The 19,076-nt window shown below is 51.5% G+C and overlaps 1 protein-coding gene across 2 annotated transcripts in view; it reads left to right on the top strand.

Annotated features, from left to right (window-relative positions):
- stx1b (syntaxin 1B) overlaps positions 1-17,383 on the top strand; it is a 71,593-nt gene extending 54,210 nt beyond the window's left edge. For both annotated transcript variants that reach the window (XM_015346140.2, XM_069188144.1), the window contains exons 3-10: positions 73-172; positions 7,590-7,664; positions 8,300-8,373; positions 9,624-9,732; positions 11,415-11,488; positions 11,615-11,752; positions 12,668-12,778; positions 13,623-17,383. In XM_015346140.2, the coding sequence (XP_015201626.1) occupies positions 73-172; positions 7,590-7,664; positions 8,300-8,373; positions 9,624-9,732; positions 11,415-11,488; positions 11,615-11,752; positions 12,668-12,778; positions 13,623-13,703 (762 nt within the window). In that variant the 3' untranslated portion in view covers positions 13,704-17,383. The remainder of the gene's footprint in view (positions 1-72; positions 173-7,589; positions 7,665-8,299; positions 8,374-9,623; positions 9,733-11,414; positions 11,489-11,614; positions 11,753-12,667; positions 12,779-13,622) is intronic.
- The last annotated feature ends 1,693 nt before the right edge of the window (positions 17,384-19,076 follow it).

The raw sequence follows: 19,076 nt of genomic DNA, 5'->3' as shown, positions 1-19,076 counted from the left end.
GGATGAGCCAGGCCTGGGGAGAGCTGCTCCCACACTGTCTGTGTCACTTTGGCGTTTTCCCCCTGTGTGCAGGTGGAGGAGATCCGCGGATGTATAGAGAAGCTGTCCGAGGATGTGGAGCAGGTGAAGAAACAGCACAGCGCCATCCTGGCAGCCCCCAACCCCGACGAGAGTGAGTCAGCCCACATGCTCAGCCACACACCACCCCCTGGTGGCTGCTCTGTGTAGCGCATGCAGTGAGACATCTGTTGTTCAGAGACATGTCAGACTGGCAGGATTCTCTTCTCTGAAAGCGGACAGAGGAAATGGCAGTGCCAGAGACATAGTACCAAGCAGACAGCTACACAGAGAGAAGACAGTAGGAACAAGAGAGACAGCGACAGTGTAGGAGACAGGGCAGTAGGAACAGGAGAGACAGTGTAGGAGACAGGACAACAGGAACAGGAGAGATAGTGTAGGAGACAGGACAGTAGGAACAGGAGAGACAGAGACAGTGTAGGAGACAGGACAGTAGGAACAGGAGAGACAGTGTAGGAGACAGGACAGTAGGAACAGGAGAGACAGAGACAGTGTAAAAGACAGGACAGTAGGAACAGGAGAGACAGTGTAGGAGACAGGACAACAGGAACAGGAGAGACAGTGTAGGAGACAGGACAGTAGGAACAGGAGAGACAGAGACAGTGTAAAAGACAGGACAGTAGGAACAGGAGAGACAGTGTAGGAGACAGGACAACAGGAACAGGAGAGACAGTGTAGGAGACAGGACAGTAGGAACAGGAGAGACAGTGTAGGAGACAGGACAACAGGAACAGGAGAGACAGTGTAGGAGACAGGACAGTAGGAACAGGAGAGACAGTGTAGGAGACAGGACGGTAGGAACAGGAGAGACAGAGACAGTGTAGGAGACAGGACAAAATTGTAATGTGTATACAGTTGTTGGAGGTTTTTGTAAAGTATGAATAAATAAAGATAATTAAACAGATGGCATGGTGGCATAGTGGTGGGCATTGCTACCTCCCAGCTCTGGCGCCCCTGGGTTTAATTCAGGAACAAGGGTGCTGTCTGTGTGGAGTTTGCATGATCGCCCCATGTACACGTGAGTTTCAACACACAGTCCAGAGACACGCTGGTAGGTGAATTGGCTTCTGGGAAAACTGTCCCTGTTGTCAGTGTGTGCTAACAACTGTCTGCCCTGTGATGGACTGGTGTCCCGTCCAGGGTGTATCCTGCCTTGTGCCCGTTGCATGCTGGGATAGGCTCCGGCTCCCCCACGACCTTGTTCTGGAGACAGCAGTCAGAATTAGAAACCTCTTCAGGAGAATCTGTCTAGTCTAGTGCAAATCCCTGAAATGAAAAGAAAGAAGAGGGATTTGGAGGATGCGGGTGCTTCTGTAGGGGTGTCACCTTGCCTGTTTTTTTATTTTAGCTTCTGTTCATGTTTTTATTATCGGTTGTTCATTTGACTTTTGGTTCCCATTTGTTCATGTCTTATGTGGTGTTTTGGATTTGTTTTTTTTCTTTCTTTCTTTGTTTTTTTTTTGCATCACAAAGGAATGTCGTGGGAAGAATAGGTCTTCCTGGGATCCGGAGTTAAGTGTTGATCTCGCTAACTGGTACCTGGTGACCTTGCCTGGTTAACCGGTTAACTGGTTAACGAGCGTGGGCGTACTGTGGTGCTGTGTGTGTGCTCTGCGAAGGCGAGTGCATCTTTCTCCTTCACGTTTTCCTACAAAAGCTTAGAAACACCCTGCGAAGACAGCACAGTATTCTCTGTCTTGAAGAGAGGAGACGGCAAGGGGGACGAGACATTCTCCAGAATGCCCAGCGAGACCCCCCAAGCACGGGAGACGAGTGGAAACAATGTAGAAGTGCATTTAAAACCGAGAACAGGGGCCACTACTTTACGCAAAGGGTGGAGGGAGTGGGGAACAAGATGCCCGGCCAATACCCAGGCTTCTTTCGAGAACCAGCTGGATGAGACATCCTGACATCCGTTAACTCTTAACTACAAAATGGGCCCCCTCTTGTCTGTGGTGTTTCTAAGCTTTTGATCAGTTCCGTACGAAGATATATTTTTACATTGGTGGAGAAAAATACAGAGTGTGCTTGTGTGTTTTTTTTTTTTTTTTTGCTGGACTGGCACTCTTGGCTACAGATCTGTACGCGGTGGTGGGGAATATCACGTTGCCCCACAGAGGCCGATATTATTGCAAACGCTTTGACTCCTCTGCAGTGAAGTTTCCCCCCAGGTTAACGGAAAACCGCAATGTCCCTCTGTTGTAGCCAAGCTTGAGAGAAGTTTCTTAGGGCGAGCGGGCTGTTTCCCTGTGGTCCAGTCGAGGAAGGAGCAGGCAGAGCACATTCAGAAACAGCAGTGAAAACATGGTAAAGCCAGGTGCAGCTGAGAAGCAGGTTATGTCGGCTTCCCAGGAATAGTCCTGACCCAGTGCACCAGGGCTGGCCCGGTACACCAGGTGACCCAGTTTGATTGGATCTTGGGCTGGATCGGGGAGCACTGAGCTTTTATTTCTTCAACCGTGTGACTTTCTCAGAACTCACCCGCGCCCCCCCCGAGTGATCAAGGAGCTGTCTAATACCTGACCCGAAAATGAAGGAGGCAAAACCACTACAGTACATGTCTGAACGGCAGAGGATGTCCTGTCTCGCTGTGTGTGCATCGGTGTGGCTGTCTCATTAAAGACAGACAGCAAATACCTCCAAGATCTAGCAAACCTGACAAAACAGGTTTTGAGACGCCAGCTACAACGCCATACTGTTTTTCGAACACTCTCTTATAAAACAGTGATGCTGATACTCCGGCTTCTCTTAAGAAACAGCTGGATGAGATCCTCCAGTCAGGACAGGAGGCTCTACTTTACAAAGAGGGTAGTGGGAGTGTGGAACAAGCTGCCCAGCCATGTTGTTGAACCCAATACCCTGACTTCTCTCAAGAAACAGCTGGATGAGATCAATTAGTTTCTAAACAACCGATCAGGCTAGATGGGCCAAATGTTCTTGTGTGCTACAAAGAAGAATTAAATGCACTTAAAAATGTTTATTGAGAGCTTAGTCATAGGTAATGGGAAGTGACCTCAGGCGAGACTCCGAGTTTGGGCAGCGGAGGGGAAAGGACACTGAGGGACACTACAGCTCCAGCACAACACCGAGCGTCAGAGAGCAGGACAGGCATGTGTATCTGTGCGCTCTGCCCGCACGCAGTCAACACGCTGGGGAGTGTGAGGGAGGGAGTGTGTGTGAGGTGCGCTGGGGAGTGTGAGGGAGGAGGAGTGTATGTGAGGTGCGCTAGGGAGTGTGAGTGAGGAGGAGTGTGTGTGTGGTGCGCTGGGGAGTGTGAGTGAGGAGGAGTGTGTGTGTGGTACACTGGGGAGTGTGAGTGAGGGAGTGTGTGTGTGGTGTGCTGGGGAGTGTGAGTGAGGAGGAGTGTGTGTGTGGTGCGCTGGGGAGTGTGAGTGAGGAGGAGTGTGTGTGTGGTACACTGGGGAGTGTGAGTGAGGGAGTGTGTGTGTGGTGCGCTGGGGAGTGTGGGTGAGGAGGAGTGTGTGTGTGGTGCACTGGGGAGTGTGAGTGAGGGGGAGTGTGTGTGTGGTGCACTGGGGAGTGTGAGTGAGGAGGAGTGTGTGTGTGGTGCCCTGGGGAGTGTGAGTGAGGAGGAGTGTGTGTGGTGTGTGCTGGGGAGTGTGAGGGAGGGGGAGTGTGTGTGGTGCGCTGGGGAGTGTGAGGGAGGGGGAGTGTGTGTGGTGCGCTGGGGAGTGTGAGTGAGGAGGAGTGTGTGTGTGGTGCACTGGGGAGTGTGAGTGAGGAGGAGTGTGTGTGTGGTACACTGGGGAGTGTGAGTGAGGGGGAGTGTGTGTGGTGCGCTGGGGAGTGTGAGTGAGGGGGAGTGTGTGTGTGGTGCGCTGGGGAGTGTGAGTGAGGGAGTGTGTGTGGTGCGCTGGGGAGTGTGAGTGAGGAGGAGTGTGTGTGTGGTGCGCTGGGGAGTATGAGTGAGGAGGAGTGTGTGTGTGGTGCGCCGGGGAGTGTGAGTGAGGGGGAGTGTGTGTGTGGAGCGCTGGGGAGTATGAGTGAGGAGGAGTGTGTGTGTGGTGCGCCGGGGAGTGTGAGTGAGGGGGAGTGTGTGTGTGGAGCGCTGGGGAGTGTGAGTGAGGAGGAGTGTGTGTGTGGTGTGCTGGGGAGTATGAGTGAGGAGGAGTGTGTGTGTGGAGCGCTGGGGAGTGTGAGTGAGGAGGAGTGTGTGTGTGGAGCGCTGGGGAGTGTGAGTGAGGAGGAGTGTGTGTGGTGCGCTGGGGAGTATGAGTGAGGAGGAGTGTGTGTGTGGAGCGCTGGGGAGTGTGAGTGAGGGAGTGTGTGTGTGGTGCGCTGGGGAGTGTGAGTGAGGAGGAGTGTGTGTGTGGTGCACTGGGGAGTGTGAGTGAGGGAGTGTGTGTGTGGTGCGCTGGGGAGTGTGAGTGAGGAGGAGTGTGTGTGTGGTGCGCTGGGGAGTGTGAGTGAGGAGGAGTGTGTGTGGAGCGCTGGGGAGTGTGAGTGAGGAGGAGTGTGTGTGTGGAGCGCTGGGGAGTGTGAGTGAGGAGGAGTGTGTGTGAGGTGCACTGGGGAGTGTGAGTGAGGAGGAGTGTGTGTGTGGTGCGCTGGGGAGTGTGAGTGAGGAGGAGTGTGTGTGTGGTGCGCTGGGGAGTATGAGTGAGGAGGAGTGTGTGTGTGGTGCACTGGGGAGTGTGAGTGAGGGAGTGTGTGTGTGGTGCGCTGGGGAGTGTGAGTGAGGAGGAGTGTGTGTGTGGTGCACTGGGGAGTGTGAGTGAGGGAGTGTGTGTGTGGTGCGCTGGGGAGTGTGAGTGAGGAGGAGTGTGTGTGTGGTGCGCTGGGGAGTGTGAGTGAGGAGGAGTGTGTGTGGAGCGCTGGGGAGTGTGAGTGAGGAGGAGTGTGTGTGTGGAGCGCTGGGGAGTGTGAGTGAGGAGGAGTGTGTGTGTGGTGCGCTGGGGAGTGTGAGTGAGGAGGAGTGTGTGTGTGGTGCGCTGGGGAGTGTGAGTGAGGAGGAGTGTGTGTGGAGCGCTGGGGAGTGTGAGTGAGGAGGAGTGTGTGTGTGGAGCGCTGGGGAGTGTGAGTGAGGAGGAGTGTGTGTGTGGTGCACTGGGGAGTGTGAGTGAGGAGGAGTGTGTGTGTGGTGCACTGGGGAGTGTGAGTGAGGGAGTGTGTGTGTGGTGCGCTGGGGAGTGTGAGTGAGGAGGAGTGTGTGTGTGGTGCGCTGGGGAGTGTGAGTGAGGAGGAGTGTGTGTGGAGCGCTGGGGAGTGTGAGTGAGGAGGAGTGTGTGTGTGGAGCGCTGGGGAGTGTGAGTGAGGAGGAGTGTGTGTGTGGTGCGCTGGGGAGTGTGAGTGAGGAGGAGTGTGTGTGTGGTGCGCTGGGGAGTGTGAGTGAGGAGGAGTGTGTGTGGAGCGCTGGGGAGTGTGAGTGAGGAGGAGTGTGTGTGTGGAGCGCTGGGCAGTGTGAGTGAGGAGGAGTGTGTGTGTGGTGCGCTGGGGAGTGTGAGTGAGGAGGAGTGTGTGTGTGGTGCGCTGGGGAGTGTGAGTGAGGGGGATTGTGAGTGAGGAGGAGTGTGTGTGGAGCGCTGGGGAGTGTGAGTGAGGAGGAGTGTGTGTGTGGAGCGCTGGGGAGTGTGAGTGAGGGAGTGTGTGTGTGGTGCGCTGGGGAGTGTGAGTGAGGAGGAGTGTGTGTGTGGTGCGCTGGGGAGTGTGAGTGAGGAGGAGTGTGTGTGTGGTGCGCTGGGGAGTGTGAGTGAGGAGGAGTGTGTGTGGAGCGCTGGGGAGTGTGAGTGAGGAGGAGTGTGTGTGTGGAGCGCTGGGGAGTGTGAGTGAGGGAGTGTGTGTGGGGTAGAGGGCGGCCTGGTGTCCAGTGACACAGAGACACTGCAGTCTTCATAAATCACAGTCCAGCAGTGCAGAGACGCTGCCCGGCCAGCACACGCATCATGAGCCCCCCACCCCTCCCTGATGCATTGCGCCAGCTCCCTGGATCTCCACGCCAGGTGTGCAGCACACACACTGAGGAGGAGCCGGCACGCTCGTGTGTGTGTGTGTGTGTGTGTGTGCAGCACCCAGCCACTGCAGTGTGTGCCATGGGCTGGTGTCTTCAACCCTCGTGCCATGTGAGAGGTGGGGGCAGAGAAAGCAGGGTGAGGCTCAAAATCTTCCTCCTGCCTCACTCTCCCATCCCTAAGTACACGGATACGCGTCAGTCACTGTGTGGAGACTTAGAAAGCTCATAAAGCTCAGCTCCAGTGGTCCTGCACACTGCTGAAGCTGCCGAAGCCTCTCTCTCAGTGCAGTGTTAATGTACTGGAGTGTCCAGTCAGTGTGTCTGTATGAACCCCTCTCTCTCAGTGCAGTGTTAATGTACTGGAGTGTCCAGTCAGTCAGTGTGTCTGTATGAACCCCTCTCTCTCAGTGCAGTGTTAATGTACTGGAGTGTCCAGTCAGTGTGTCTGTATGAACCCCTCTCTCTCAGTGCAGTGTTAATGTACTGGAGTGTCCAGTCAGTGTGTCTGTATGAACCCCTCTCTCAGTGCAGTGTTAATGTACTGGAATGTCCAGTCAGTGTGTCTGTATGAACCCCTCTCTCTCTGTGCAGTGTTAATGTACTGGAGTGTCCAGTCAGTGTGTCTGTATGAACCCCTCTCTCTCAGTGCAGTGTTCATGTACTGGAGTGTCCAGTCAGTCAGTGTGTCTGTATGAACCCCTCTCTCTCAGTGCAGTGTTCATGTACTGGAGTGTCCAGTCAGTCAGTGTGTCTGTATGAACCCCTCTCTCTCAGTGCAGTGTTAAAGTACTGGAGTGTCCAGTCAGTCAGCGTGTCTGTATGAACCCCTCTCTCTCAGTGCAGTGTTAATGTACTGGAGTGTCCAGTCAGTCAGTGTGTCTGTATTAACCCCTCTCTCTCAGTGCAGTGTTAATGTACTGGAGTGTCCAGTCAGTCAGTGTGTCTGTATCAACCCCTCTCTCTCAGTGCAGTGTTAATGTACTGGAGTGTCCAGTCAGTGTGTCTGTATGAACCCCTCTCTCTCAGTGCAGTGTTAATGTACTGGAGTGTCCAGTCAGTGTGTCTGTATGAACCCCTCTCTCTCAGTGCAGTGTTAATGTACTGGAGTGTCCAGTCAGTCAGTGTGTCTGTATGAACCCCTGTCTCTCAGTGCAGTGTTAATGTACTGGAGTGTCCAGTCAGTCAGTGTGTCTGTATTAACCCCTCTCTCTCAGTGCAGTGTTAATGTACTGGAGTGTCCAGTCAGTGTGTCTGTATGAACCCCTCTCTCTCAGTGCAGTGTTAATGTACTGGAGTGTCCAGTCAGTCAGTGTGTCTGTATGAACCCCTCTCTCTCAGTGCAGTGTTAATGTACTGGAGTGTCCAGTCAGTGTGTCTGTATTAACCCCTCTCTCTCAGTGCAGTGTTAATGTACTGGAGTGTCCAGTCAGTCAGTGTGTCTGTATGAACCCCTCTCTCTCAGTGCAGTGTTAATGTACTGGAGTGTCCAGTCAGTCAGTGTGTCTGTATTAACCCCTCTCTCTCTCTTTCTGTCTCACAGAAACCAAGCAAGAATTGGAAGATCTGACGGCCGACATCAAAAAGACGGCCAACAAAGTTAGATCCAAATTAAAAGGTACTGTTGACTCCGGTGTCCATAGAATTGCTTTTCAAAAGACATTGAAAAGTACGAAGAAGACCTGGGGGCTGTGTGACTGAGACACATTAGCAAGTGGAAACATAATACAACAGGGTCTCAACATTTGTGAGGGTTCAGTACACAGAACTGTGACAAATGGCCAAATTCCCCAGGAGCATAATGTACTATTAACGTTATATTTGTATTAATGTGAATTTAAATAACATTGATCAACTAAAAGAACAGTTATCACAAACTTAAAGCCATCAACTAAAACAATATGAATCCCTCCTCTGTACCCAGTGGATGCCTGCACTGATGAAACAGTCATAAACCTGTCAGAGAGCCAGTAAATTCATCTCCAGCCTGTCATTCCCCGCACTGCTGACCCAGAACCTGGAGCGTTAGTTACAGTACAGAACCTGGACCAGGCTGAGATGCTGCTGCTGGGTATTGGGTACTTGGGCAGGGGGCAGGGAGAGCCTCACTGACTAGCTGGATTTGTCTCACAATCATCGTATGTTGCGCTGCTAATCTGAAAGTTGCAGTTAACAACAATTTGTTGGGTTTTGTTTTCCCTTTCAGACTGGTTTTTACATTTTTGTAACCTTTCCCACTTTTCTCCTTGACAGCGATCGAGCAAAGCATAGAGCAGGAGGAAGGGCTCAACAGATCATCTGCTGACTTGCGAATTCGTAAAACACAGGTAAGAGCTCTCCACTTCCTGCTGATGGGCTCAACTTCCTGTTGATATGATTCTCCACTTCCTGCTGATGCTTTCAACTTCCTGTTGATAGAATTCTCCACTTCCTGTTGACAAGGCTTTTCATTTCCTGTGGTAAAGGCAGCGAGATTTGGATGGGGGTAAAAGCCAGATAGTAACCCTTTAAAAAAGGTTAAAAATACAGTATTTCACCCCTTTCTTGTGTCCAGGCGAAATTTATCAATATATTCTGGGTTGCTTTTTACGTAATCAAGTGTTCTTATCAGCAGTGAACCTGCCAGAGCAGTGAACTAGTCACTCAGCACTCTAGTTTGTTCCTGTGCAGAGTGGAAACCAAAGCACACATCATCCTGGGAGGTTAACCCTAACCAGGTTCTTTCTCAGTTCTCTGTGAGAGAGAGCAATACAACATCAGTGATAATAGTAATTTTAATACCTCAAATGTTACATGCCAGATTGGTAATAAGATCATACATTTTAGTCTGGGTCTTTAAATAATAAGATAAGATCACTGTATTGGTCATATATAATCTCTTGCATTAGGAATTTGTCTTTTCGCATACCCCAGCTTGCTCTCCATGAGACACACAGACAGGGAGAGAAGCTTGGGGTCAGAGCACAGGGTCAGCCTTTTATACAGTGCCCCTGGAGCAGCTGGGGTTAAGGGCCTTGCTCAGGGGCCCAACGGATTAGGAGTCCTCTGCCAGCTGCGAGATTTGAACTGGCAACCTTCCAGCCACAGGCGCAGATCCTGAGCCACAGAGCCACCACACCACCTGAGCTTAGTAATTAGCATAACAGGAACTCAGCACACAGATTGCCCGTCTCTTCAAATAATGCAGAACCGCAGAGAAATTACACCTTGCTTGTGTAAAACAGCTCAGAGAAGCACAAAGTTAAAGGATTCTCAAGACCAGTAAAAAGAGTAGGTAAGAATAAAGACACTAACACTAGTGCAACAGTGTGAAGTACATGGTGGGGATATATAATACCATGTATTCAGTTTTTTCAAGAGCTGCTCAGCCAATCCAAGGTCCCAAACTGGACAGGGCCCTACACATACGTTCATACAGCCATGAGGTTTGGCTAATCCAGACAGCACGTCTGTGGGCAGCGGTGGTGGTGGTGGGGGAAGCAGAGAGACAGAACTAGGGCCTTAGTGCCCCTCGTGGTGTCAACACTCTCACCTGAAACCTCCACAACCTGAGCTCTGCCTTCCTTGTCCTCTCCAGCACTCCACGCTGTCACGCAAGTTCGTGGAGGTCATGACCGAGTACAACACCACGCAGTCCAAGTACCGTGACCGCTGCAAGGACCGTATCCAGAGGCAGCTGGAGATCAGTGAGTGATGCCCCAGTGCTCCCCGTACCGACACACCGGAGATCAGAGATGCACCCCAGCCTCCCCGTACCGACACACCGGAGATCAGAGACACACCCCAGCCTCCCTGTACCGACACACCGGAGATCAGAGACACACCCCACACTCCCTGTACCGACACACCGGAGATCAGAGACACACCCCAGCCTCCCTGTACCGACACACCGGAGATCAGAGACACACCCCAGCCTCCCTGTACCGACACACCGGAGATCAGAGACACACCCCAGCCTCCCCGTACCGACACACCGGAGATCAGAGACACACCCCACACTCCCCGTACCGACACACCGGAGATCAGAGACACACCCCACACTCCCCGTACCGACACACCGGAGATCAGAGACACACCCCAGCCTCCCTGTACCGACACACCGGAGATCAGAGACGCACCCCACACTCCCCGTACCGACACACCGGAGATCAGAGACACACCCCACACTCCCCGTACCGACACACCGGAGATCAGAGACACACCCCAGCCTCCCCGTACCGACACACCGGAGATCAGAGACACACCCCAGCCTCCCCGTACCGACACACCGGAGATCAGAGACGCACCCCACACTCCCCGTACCGACACACCGGAGATCAGAGACACACCCCAGCCTCCCCGTACCGACACACCGGAGATCAGAGACACACCCCAGCCTCCCCGTACCGACACACCGGAGATCAGAGACACACCCCACACTCCCTGTACCGACACACCGGAGATCAGAGACACACCCCACACTCCCTGTACCGACACACCGGAGATCAGAGACACACCCCAGCCTCCCCGTACCGACACACCGGAGATCAGAGACACACCCCACACTCCCTGTACCGACACACCGGAGATCAGAGACACACCCCAGCCTCCCTGTACCGACACACCGGAGATCAGAGACACACCCCACACTCCCCGTACCGACACACCGGAGATCAGAGACACACCCCACACTCCCTGTACTGACACACCGGAGATCAGAGACACACCCCACACTCCCTGTACTGACACACCGGAGATCAGAGACGCACCCAAGCCTCCCTGTACCGACACACCGGAGATCAGAGACACACCCCACACTCCCTGTACCGACACACCGGAGATCAGAGACACACCCCAGCCTCCCTGTACCGACACACCGGAGATCAGAGACACACCCCACACTCCCAGTACCGACACACCGGAGATCAGAGACACACCCCAGCCTCCCCGTACCGACACACCGGAGATCAGAGACACACCCCACACTCCCTGTACCGACACACCGGAGATCAGAGACACACCCCACACTCCCTGTACCGACACACCGGAGATCAGAGACGCACCCCACACTCCCTGTACCGACACACCGGAGATCAGAGACATTTGCACTCTAGCAACTTTGCTACCAGTGGAGTTTAGAAAACCAGGCCACAGCCATGCTGTCGTTCCTGCTGTGCTACAGTGTGCCCAGCTCACCTGCAGGCACGCCCGCATGTAGGCACATCCTGTGCACGGGGCGGCACACCAATTCACAAGCACGCCCGACTGGCACCAGCGTCGCTGCCCATCTGCCCGTCTTGACTTGCCCCCATTCTGCCCCGACACGACACGCAATGGGACTGTCATGAGACGCTGGCAGAGGAGTTTGATTGTCCGACCTGTTTTCCAGCTGGGAGAACAACCACCAACGAGGAGCTGGAGGACATGCTGGAAAGTGGCAAGCTGGCCATTTTCACCGATGACGTAAGTCCCGCCCGCGCCCTCATTCAAAATGGCCGCCCGGCAGGGGTGGGGGAAAGCCAGTGCTGCGCTCTGATTGGGGGGCCTGGCTCGAGCGTTAATACACCGTCTCCCTCTGCCCCCCCCCAGATCAAGATGGACTCTCAGATGACCAAGCAGGCGCTGAACGAGATCGAGACCAGGCACAACGAGATCATCAAGCTGGAGAACAGCATCCGGGAGCTGCACGACATGTTTGTGGACATGGCCATGCTGGTGGAGAGCCAGGTGCGCCCGCTCCGCTCCGGTACTCTGCTTCAGAGAGCCCCTCACGGGCTGTGTGACACATCTGGGGGCCGGGGCTTCGTGTGAGGGGAGTACGAGCAGGCGGGGTGTACAAAAACAGCCCCCCCCTCCAGCAAGCAACAGGCACTAGGCAGAATACACCCTGGACTTGACGTTAGTCCATCACAGGGCGGGCAGATGACGCTCACGCCAGGGCCAGTTTTCCCAGGAGCCAATTCACCTAGCAGACTGCAGGAGAAAACCCACACAAGCACAGGGAGAACATGCAAACTCCACACAGATAGCACCCCAGGAATTGAACCCGGGGCCCCAGCGCCGTGTGGCAGCAGTGCTCACTGCTGTGCCGCTGTGCTGCCTGCATACAGTAAATGCAGCTCTAATAAGAACAGTGCTATTTTATTTACAATAAAAGGCTGTGCCTCTTCTTGAATTACTCTGTCAGTAGCCGGGCAGCTTGCTAATTACAAAATCTAAAAAAGTACTTTTCCCTTCTTCCAAAACCCAGTAAAGACAATCGTCCACTGTCACTTCCTGACTTCCTTCTTTCTCTCCTGTCTGGTACAGTGAATAACAGGCTCCACTCTCTGCAGAGTGCTGATGGCCAGCTGGGAGCTTCAGCTTCCTTGTTTTTAAATATCACCCGACCAATTGTATTCCACCAACAGGTCAGGTGACTGCGGACAGCCGGTCATTTCCCACTGCCTTCTGGGGAATGTAGTTCAGACAAGAACTGCTATCTCAACTCCAGCTACTCCCACAGAAAGCACAGGATTTGACCCATTGATCTGAATTCTATGCAGAGTGAGAGTGTGTGACTGTGTGTCAGTGTGGGTGTATGTGAGTGTGAGTCTCTCCCAGGTGTTGTGCACTGACGGTGCTGGTGTGTTTGTCTGACAGGGCGAGATGATAGACAGAATCGAGTACAACGTGGAGCACTCAGTAGACTATGTGGAGAGAGCTGTGTCTGACACAAAGAAGGCTGTCAAATACCAGAGCAAGGCCCGCAGGGTAAGTACACACACAACACAACTTTGACACTGACACAGCCTAATGTCCAGTCAGTGTGTCTGTATGAACTCCTCTCTCTCAGTGCAGTGTTAATGTACTGGAGTGTCCAGTCAGTCAGTGTGTCTGTATGAACCCCTCTCTCAGTGCAGTGTTAATGTACTGGAGTGTTCAGTCAGTGTGTCTGTATGAACCCCTCTCTCTCAGTGCAGTGTTAATGTACTGGAGTGTCCAGTCAGTTAGTGTGTCTGTATGAACCCCTCTCTCTCTCAGTGCAGTGTTAATGTACTGGAGTGTCCAGTCAGTTAGTGTGTCTGCATGAACCCCTCTCTCTCAGTGCAGTGTTAATGTACTGGAATGTCCAGTCAGTGTGTCTGTATTAACCCCTCTCTCTCAGTACAGTGTTAATGTACTGGAGTGTCCAGTCAGTCAATGTGTCTGTATTAACCCCTCTCTCTCAGTGCAGTGTTAATGTACTGGAGTGTCCAGTCAGTGTGTCTGTATGAACCCCTCTCTCTCAGTGCAGTGTTAATGTACTGGAATGTCCAGTCAGTGTGTCTGTATTAACCCCTCTCTCTCAGTACAGTGTTAATGTACTGGAGTGTCCAGTCAGTGTGTCTGTATGAACCCCTCTCTCTCAGTGCAGTGTTAATGTACTGGAGTGTCCAGTCAGTCAGTGTGTCTGTATGAACCCCTCTCTCTCAGTGCAGTGTTAATGTACTGGAGTGTCCAGTCAGTCAGTGTGTCTGTATGAACCCCTCTCTCTCAGTGCAGTGTTAATGTACTGGAGTGTCCAGTCAGTCAGTGTGTCTGTATTAACCCCTCTCTCTCTCGTGTATCCCTGCAGAAGAAGATCATGATCATTATCTGCTGTGTGGTCCTAGGAGTGGTGCTGGCCTCAAGTATTGGAGGAACGCTGGGATTTTAGCGGGATGCAAAAAACAGCAAGAAAACCACAAGAAACAGATAAGGGGACTCTAAAATGGGGGGAGGGGGGGGGGAACAGATTATGGAAAATGATGAGAAAAACAATAAGAGAAAATAAGTTAAAAAATTCTAATAAACGTAATACTTACAATGTACATGTAAATGTATTGAACATACAACAGCACATAATACAGCTACCTGTAAAGAAATACAAAGTAATTGTTTCTTTCACTTGGGAAGTGACGGCTAAATCTCAGTTCGTTTCCGAGCGTTAGGGTCCTGGTTCAGACAGCGATGTGTTCAGCTCCAGAAACGAGTCTTTCACATCTCGTCCTCCGCTGTGCTTTTGATTCGGCGCAGTAGGCTGGGGCAACGCGATCCGTTATTCCCTCATGCCCGGCCTGAGTCAAGACAGGCCTCATGCAGCAGGCCTGGACTGGTACGTACGCAGCACAACACCAAGCACAAAACCGAGCAGGCACTAACACAGCAGCACTCTGGGTCATGCAGAGGGCTGGGGCCTCAACTCGGGAAATCTGAAGTGTTGTAAGAGAGCAGAACTCTCACAATCTGTTATTTAAGTGGAGGGCGTGCTCTTTTCAGGACTCTTTTTTAAATTAATTGCTCCCTAATCTGGCAAGTACACAAAGACGGAGGCTGGTCCATGATTCCAAAACAGTAATACTTGGCATTTGTGCTTGGCCAGGAACTGCACACTTTAATCTTCCATTCGCAATATTTGTGACCACCCCCAGCCAGACACAGGAATGATTGACCCATTTCTTTGGGGGGGGGATAGACTAGGGGGGTGGATCTGTAAAAATTGAACAAACTACGTGTCTTCGATGTACTTGTACTACCAGTCCCGCCAGATCCGTTGAGATATTTCTTTTTGTCCGTCTTGTCCGCCGGCAAGAGGGAAACCAGATCTAAGAAGGGAAAACTGTAGTTCACAGTTGGCGTGACTGCGGGCCTTTCCGGGCCCGAGCCAAGCCCTTGAGAGACGGGAGGAGGAGACGCTGAGGTTTGGCCGTGACTCCTCTTCTGTCGACTCAGAACCAGAGCTGTGGGCGCGCCCGTTTCTTTCCGACTTCCGGAGAAAGTGCATTTTCGTTTTCAATGTAGATGGTATATTGTAGTCTGTGACGTGACCAGTGGCTTCTATCTTTCCTCAGTTCGCCCAGAATTCCGTTGGGGTCGAGTTTTTTGTTGTCGTTTTCTCTTTTCTTTTTTAAATTTTTTCCGTTGTCGTTTTTTTGGAAACAAAGGACTTTAAATAATAATAATAAGAATAATAAGAATAATAAGAATAATTATTTATCATCTTTTCCTTTTTAAAAAATACTGTAAATCAAAAAAGTGCAGCAAATGGAAGATGAAACAAAGAATACTTTTGCAGTGGCTGAAGAGATGTGTAAGGATATGAATAATGGTATGATTATAATATAAATATATATAAGAATACGTATATGGGTTTTAAACAGAAAGACTTTTAGGCTTCCTAACGTGATTCAATGTGTCTTGAATTAGTTTGTTTCCCACCCTCAAATAGTAGTATTTGCTCGCACATATATGTGTGTGTGTGTCAAAGTGGTGTTGAGAGTTTATGTACATAGGCATTTCCTAACAACTTTCACCTGGCTTGTCGTGTCATCAAACAGGGCTAAAACTACACTCCCCATCCTTTGCATTGTTTTGAAAAAGAAGTCTCCCCATCATCCCCTGCATTCTGTTTTAAAGTAGAAGTCTCTACATCATCCCCTCCCTCCCACCCCCGAGAATAAATGTGACCTTCACATGCTCGACAGATCGGTTTAATCTCCCGGTCTTGTACAACAGCATGCTCCAAAGTTGTCGCTCACTGTACAATTACAGCAAGTTGCAAAGTGGGAAAGTGTTGCGGACCAGCTTTGTTCTGAGTTCCAAGTGGAGGTCGGAAGGTGGATCAAGTCACTGAATGAACTGGGGAATGTGAGGATGTTGACGGTGCTCGGTGAGGGAAGGCACCGCTGAGTCTTTCTGCCTTTGACACTGTGGAGTCTCTGTCTCATCAGTGCTTTCAATAGCTTAATTCAATCCTGTGATGCGAAAAAAGAGCTATTCAGCCATTGAGGAAGAGCTGGAATGAAGATGAGTGGTAGCATAGCAGGGAAGAGCCGAGTCTGCGACTGCCTGGGTAGTCCAGGGTCAGACACAGGGCACAGGAGAGGGCGTCTATACCCTCGCCCGAGAGTTTGGTAAAAGAGGGTCGCTATCCTCTAAAATGGCCGTTTTAATCAAGCGGGGAACGACTTTGAGTGCAACACTTACTTTTTGCTTCACGTGTATTCAGTCTGGGCACTGTGAAAGGTTCATTTCTCACACCGCATGAGAAAAGTAGGAGAAGACATGATGTAATCTGAAATCTAACCTGCTTCTCCACTGAAGCAGGTTAGGGTCAGTGGAGAAGGGCAGGGGCTTTCATGGTTTTGCGGAAACTTCTCTTTTACTTGGCGTGTTCTTTCAGGGCTGCGCGGGCCTTGAGCCTCTTTTTGATCTTTGAAGCCGACACAACGTCTTAATAGAGATCGTGACATAAAGGCAAGGGGTCCCCGCCTGTGTTTACCCAGCTCCTCCTTCGCGGACGTAAAGACTTGTCTTCCAATTCTGACCAAACATGCCTTGCAGCTATTTCTGACCTGCTGTCCAAGTGACTGTGACTGTGGAGAAGGAATGAAGGGTTCTGGACTCTATTCTTATACCAGATGGTTGTTTTGGATTGGGGTCCCAGTGTTGTGTCTTTCACCTCGGTCGCTCCAGCTGTCTAATATAATACGAGGTGTTTTCTGTAGAGTGTGGTGTCAGCGGTGGGATTTGATCCCCTCTTTATCTGGCAGTTCTCCAGGGCCTGAGCTGATGCGAGATGCAGATGTGTCCTCTTTCAATAACCTTAGCTACTTAGTAAAGCTGCAGCTGCCCTGTGTGCCTGCTTAGACATGTGAAAGCCTGTTCCAGTGGGCCAAGGCCAACAGGTGCCTGTGTCCGACTACAATATGAATCGATTTGCTTTTTCCATCTGGTGTAAAAGTAGGTTGCAGCCTTGATTGGTACCCCTGAAGCACCAGGAAGTTTGCATGACAGGTCATTTACGATTCACTTGGTCTGTTAGAGGAGAGGGATTTGTCTCTCTCTGTCGTTGGCACCAGCTTTAACAATATCGGCACCTTACAACACTTCTGATTCTCAAAGATCACTGTCCATGTTCAATTCTTAAGGCACAGGGATGAGAAGAATACCAACGTTCCTGTAAAAAGTAACGAATTCAATGGTTGAAGAGTAACAAGGCTAGAATCTTCATGAACAAAAAACTGATTCTGACGGGCTAAGAAATTCTGCACATTGCAGAATATGCCCGCTTTTCAAAAATAACAATTTTAGAGCCGCCCAGTGACTTCTATCCTAAGAATCAGCCTCATTGGTTTCACCTGACCGAATCAATTAGCCGGCGGTTCCATAAGCATGCTGGGAACACTGCTCTGAGGTCCCGCAACCCGGGCTGTGCAGTCGCCGGTTCATAGCCACTACCAGGCTTCATGACGCCTGACAGGCAGGAGCTGTCTCCTGTCTCCGTCCCGTCTCTTCTGGTAGAAGTACAGCCACACAGGCCGCCAGGACCTCCGTCAGATTCCACATAAACCTGCGGTGCCGGAAGGTAAAAAGCGATACAGATGTATCCCCGATCTGAATACAGACTTCTTCCAGGGACTTTGAGGATCCAAGTACAGCCCTGGTCAACCCCTTGTGCTCCCATACACGTCAAGACAAGCACAGAGCGTACATTGACCCCAGAAGGTGAAGGGCACACACGCGTGGTACAGGAATTTCAGCATCAGATCACGAATCCGTAACGTAATCCACTCCAGCTGCCAGAGAAGACCACGGGTTTCTTCTGCTTTTACCTGCCTGGTTTCTTACAATAAGGGAATCGAACTCCGATCCTGTAGGTTCACGGTGATTGATTAGCCACCGCCAGTGTGTTGGCAGCTATCTACAGAGCCATGTCAGCAATAGGGTCTCTAATTACAGGTGCATCTAGTGTTCTGTGGGAAGGAGCACAGTGACGCTGAGACAGGTTTCCTTTTCTCTACCGGATTCATCAGATATTGACGTGCCTCTTGGCTTTGAACACTAGCACATCACAATATTTGTGATAGTCTGCAGTCTTTCCCGGAAAGTCACGATCCCGGCCCCAGCTCTGGTGATGCTGCGGAGTTCATCCAGCCGGATTCCGAGCTGGAACAGGGCACCCCTGTGCCATCCCTGGAAAAGCAGGCACCAGAGCCATGGGTACAGGGGTGAGCACTGATTGGTGGGGGGGGCATTCTTTTGTCGCACAGTGTTTGGAGCCTTTCTGCGGTGCCAGACTTCCCCTCTGCCTCAGGTCTGGGGCGTCTATGAGAAATATCCATGCGAGCACATGAAAGTGTGAGGGGGCCGGGATAATGTTTGAGGCCTGTAACCACTCTGCTGGTTCTCCCGTCTGCCAGTGCTGGCTAGGTAGTACGGATATATGTCTCATATAGCTAAAGCTCTAAATCTATACTCTAATTAGGGGTTCTAATTAATAAGGAGGACATTTGTGTCAGCCGGTTCATGCTCTTGCTTCGTCACTGACCCATCCAGCAATTTTCTAAACAGCTTCTTCCAATTCAGGGTCGCAGGGGAGCCGGAGTCTATCCCAGCAAGCAATGAGCACAAGGCAGGCTACACCTTGGATGGGACACCAGTCCACTGCTGGGCAGTCAGACACAGACATGCTCACCCTCACACCAGAGCCAATGACTGGTCAGCTTTTAAGTCTTTTTCTGTGCTCAGACCCTGGTTTCCAAAATTCCTCTGTTGAAGAGCAGTATTTCCATCCCCTTCAGCACAAAGGACTTGAAGCAGTCTGTCCTCAACTTGCGAAATAAGAATGTGCTCTCTTATATCAAGCTAAAGCTGGCCAGGAGAGTGTCATGCTCCCCTGTGACCCTGGACGGATGTCTGGATAAAGACGAAGAAACAGGTTGGAGTGACACTGTATCAGACACGCCCGCTTTGGAAATGTCACCATCAGATGCCCACAGTGGGCGTGGCGCCGAATCAGTCACATCCATGGTAGGAGTGATGTCGTATCAGACACAACCCAGAGTGGGCGTGGCATTATATCGGACACACCCAGGGTGGGCGTGGCATTATATCGGACACATCCAGGGTGGGCGTGGCATCCTATCGGGCACACCCACACAGCATCAGTGTCCTTCCTTACGCTTAATTCCAATCGCTCAGGCTTCATCTCGAGCACGTGACCAAGGGCAGCCTTGAAAGTCGCCAACTAGCACACTTAGCTGAAAGA

Source organism: Lepisosteus oculatus, chromosome 4 (genome assembly GCF_040954835.1).
Source record: "Lepisosteus oculatus isolate fLepOcu1 chromosome 4, fLepOcu1.hap2, whole genome shotgun sequence".
NCBI classification, from domain to species: domain Eukaryota; kingdom Metazoa; phylum Chordata; class Actinopteri; order Semionotiformes; family Lepisosteidae; genus Lepisosteus; species Lepisosteus oculatus.
This window is presented reverse-complemented; position numbering and strand designations above follow the sequence as displayed.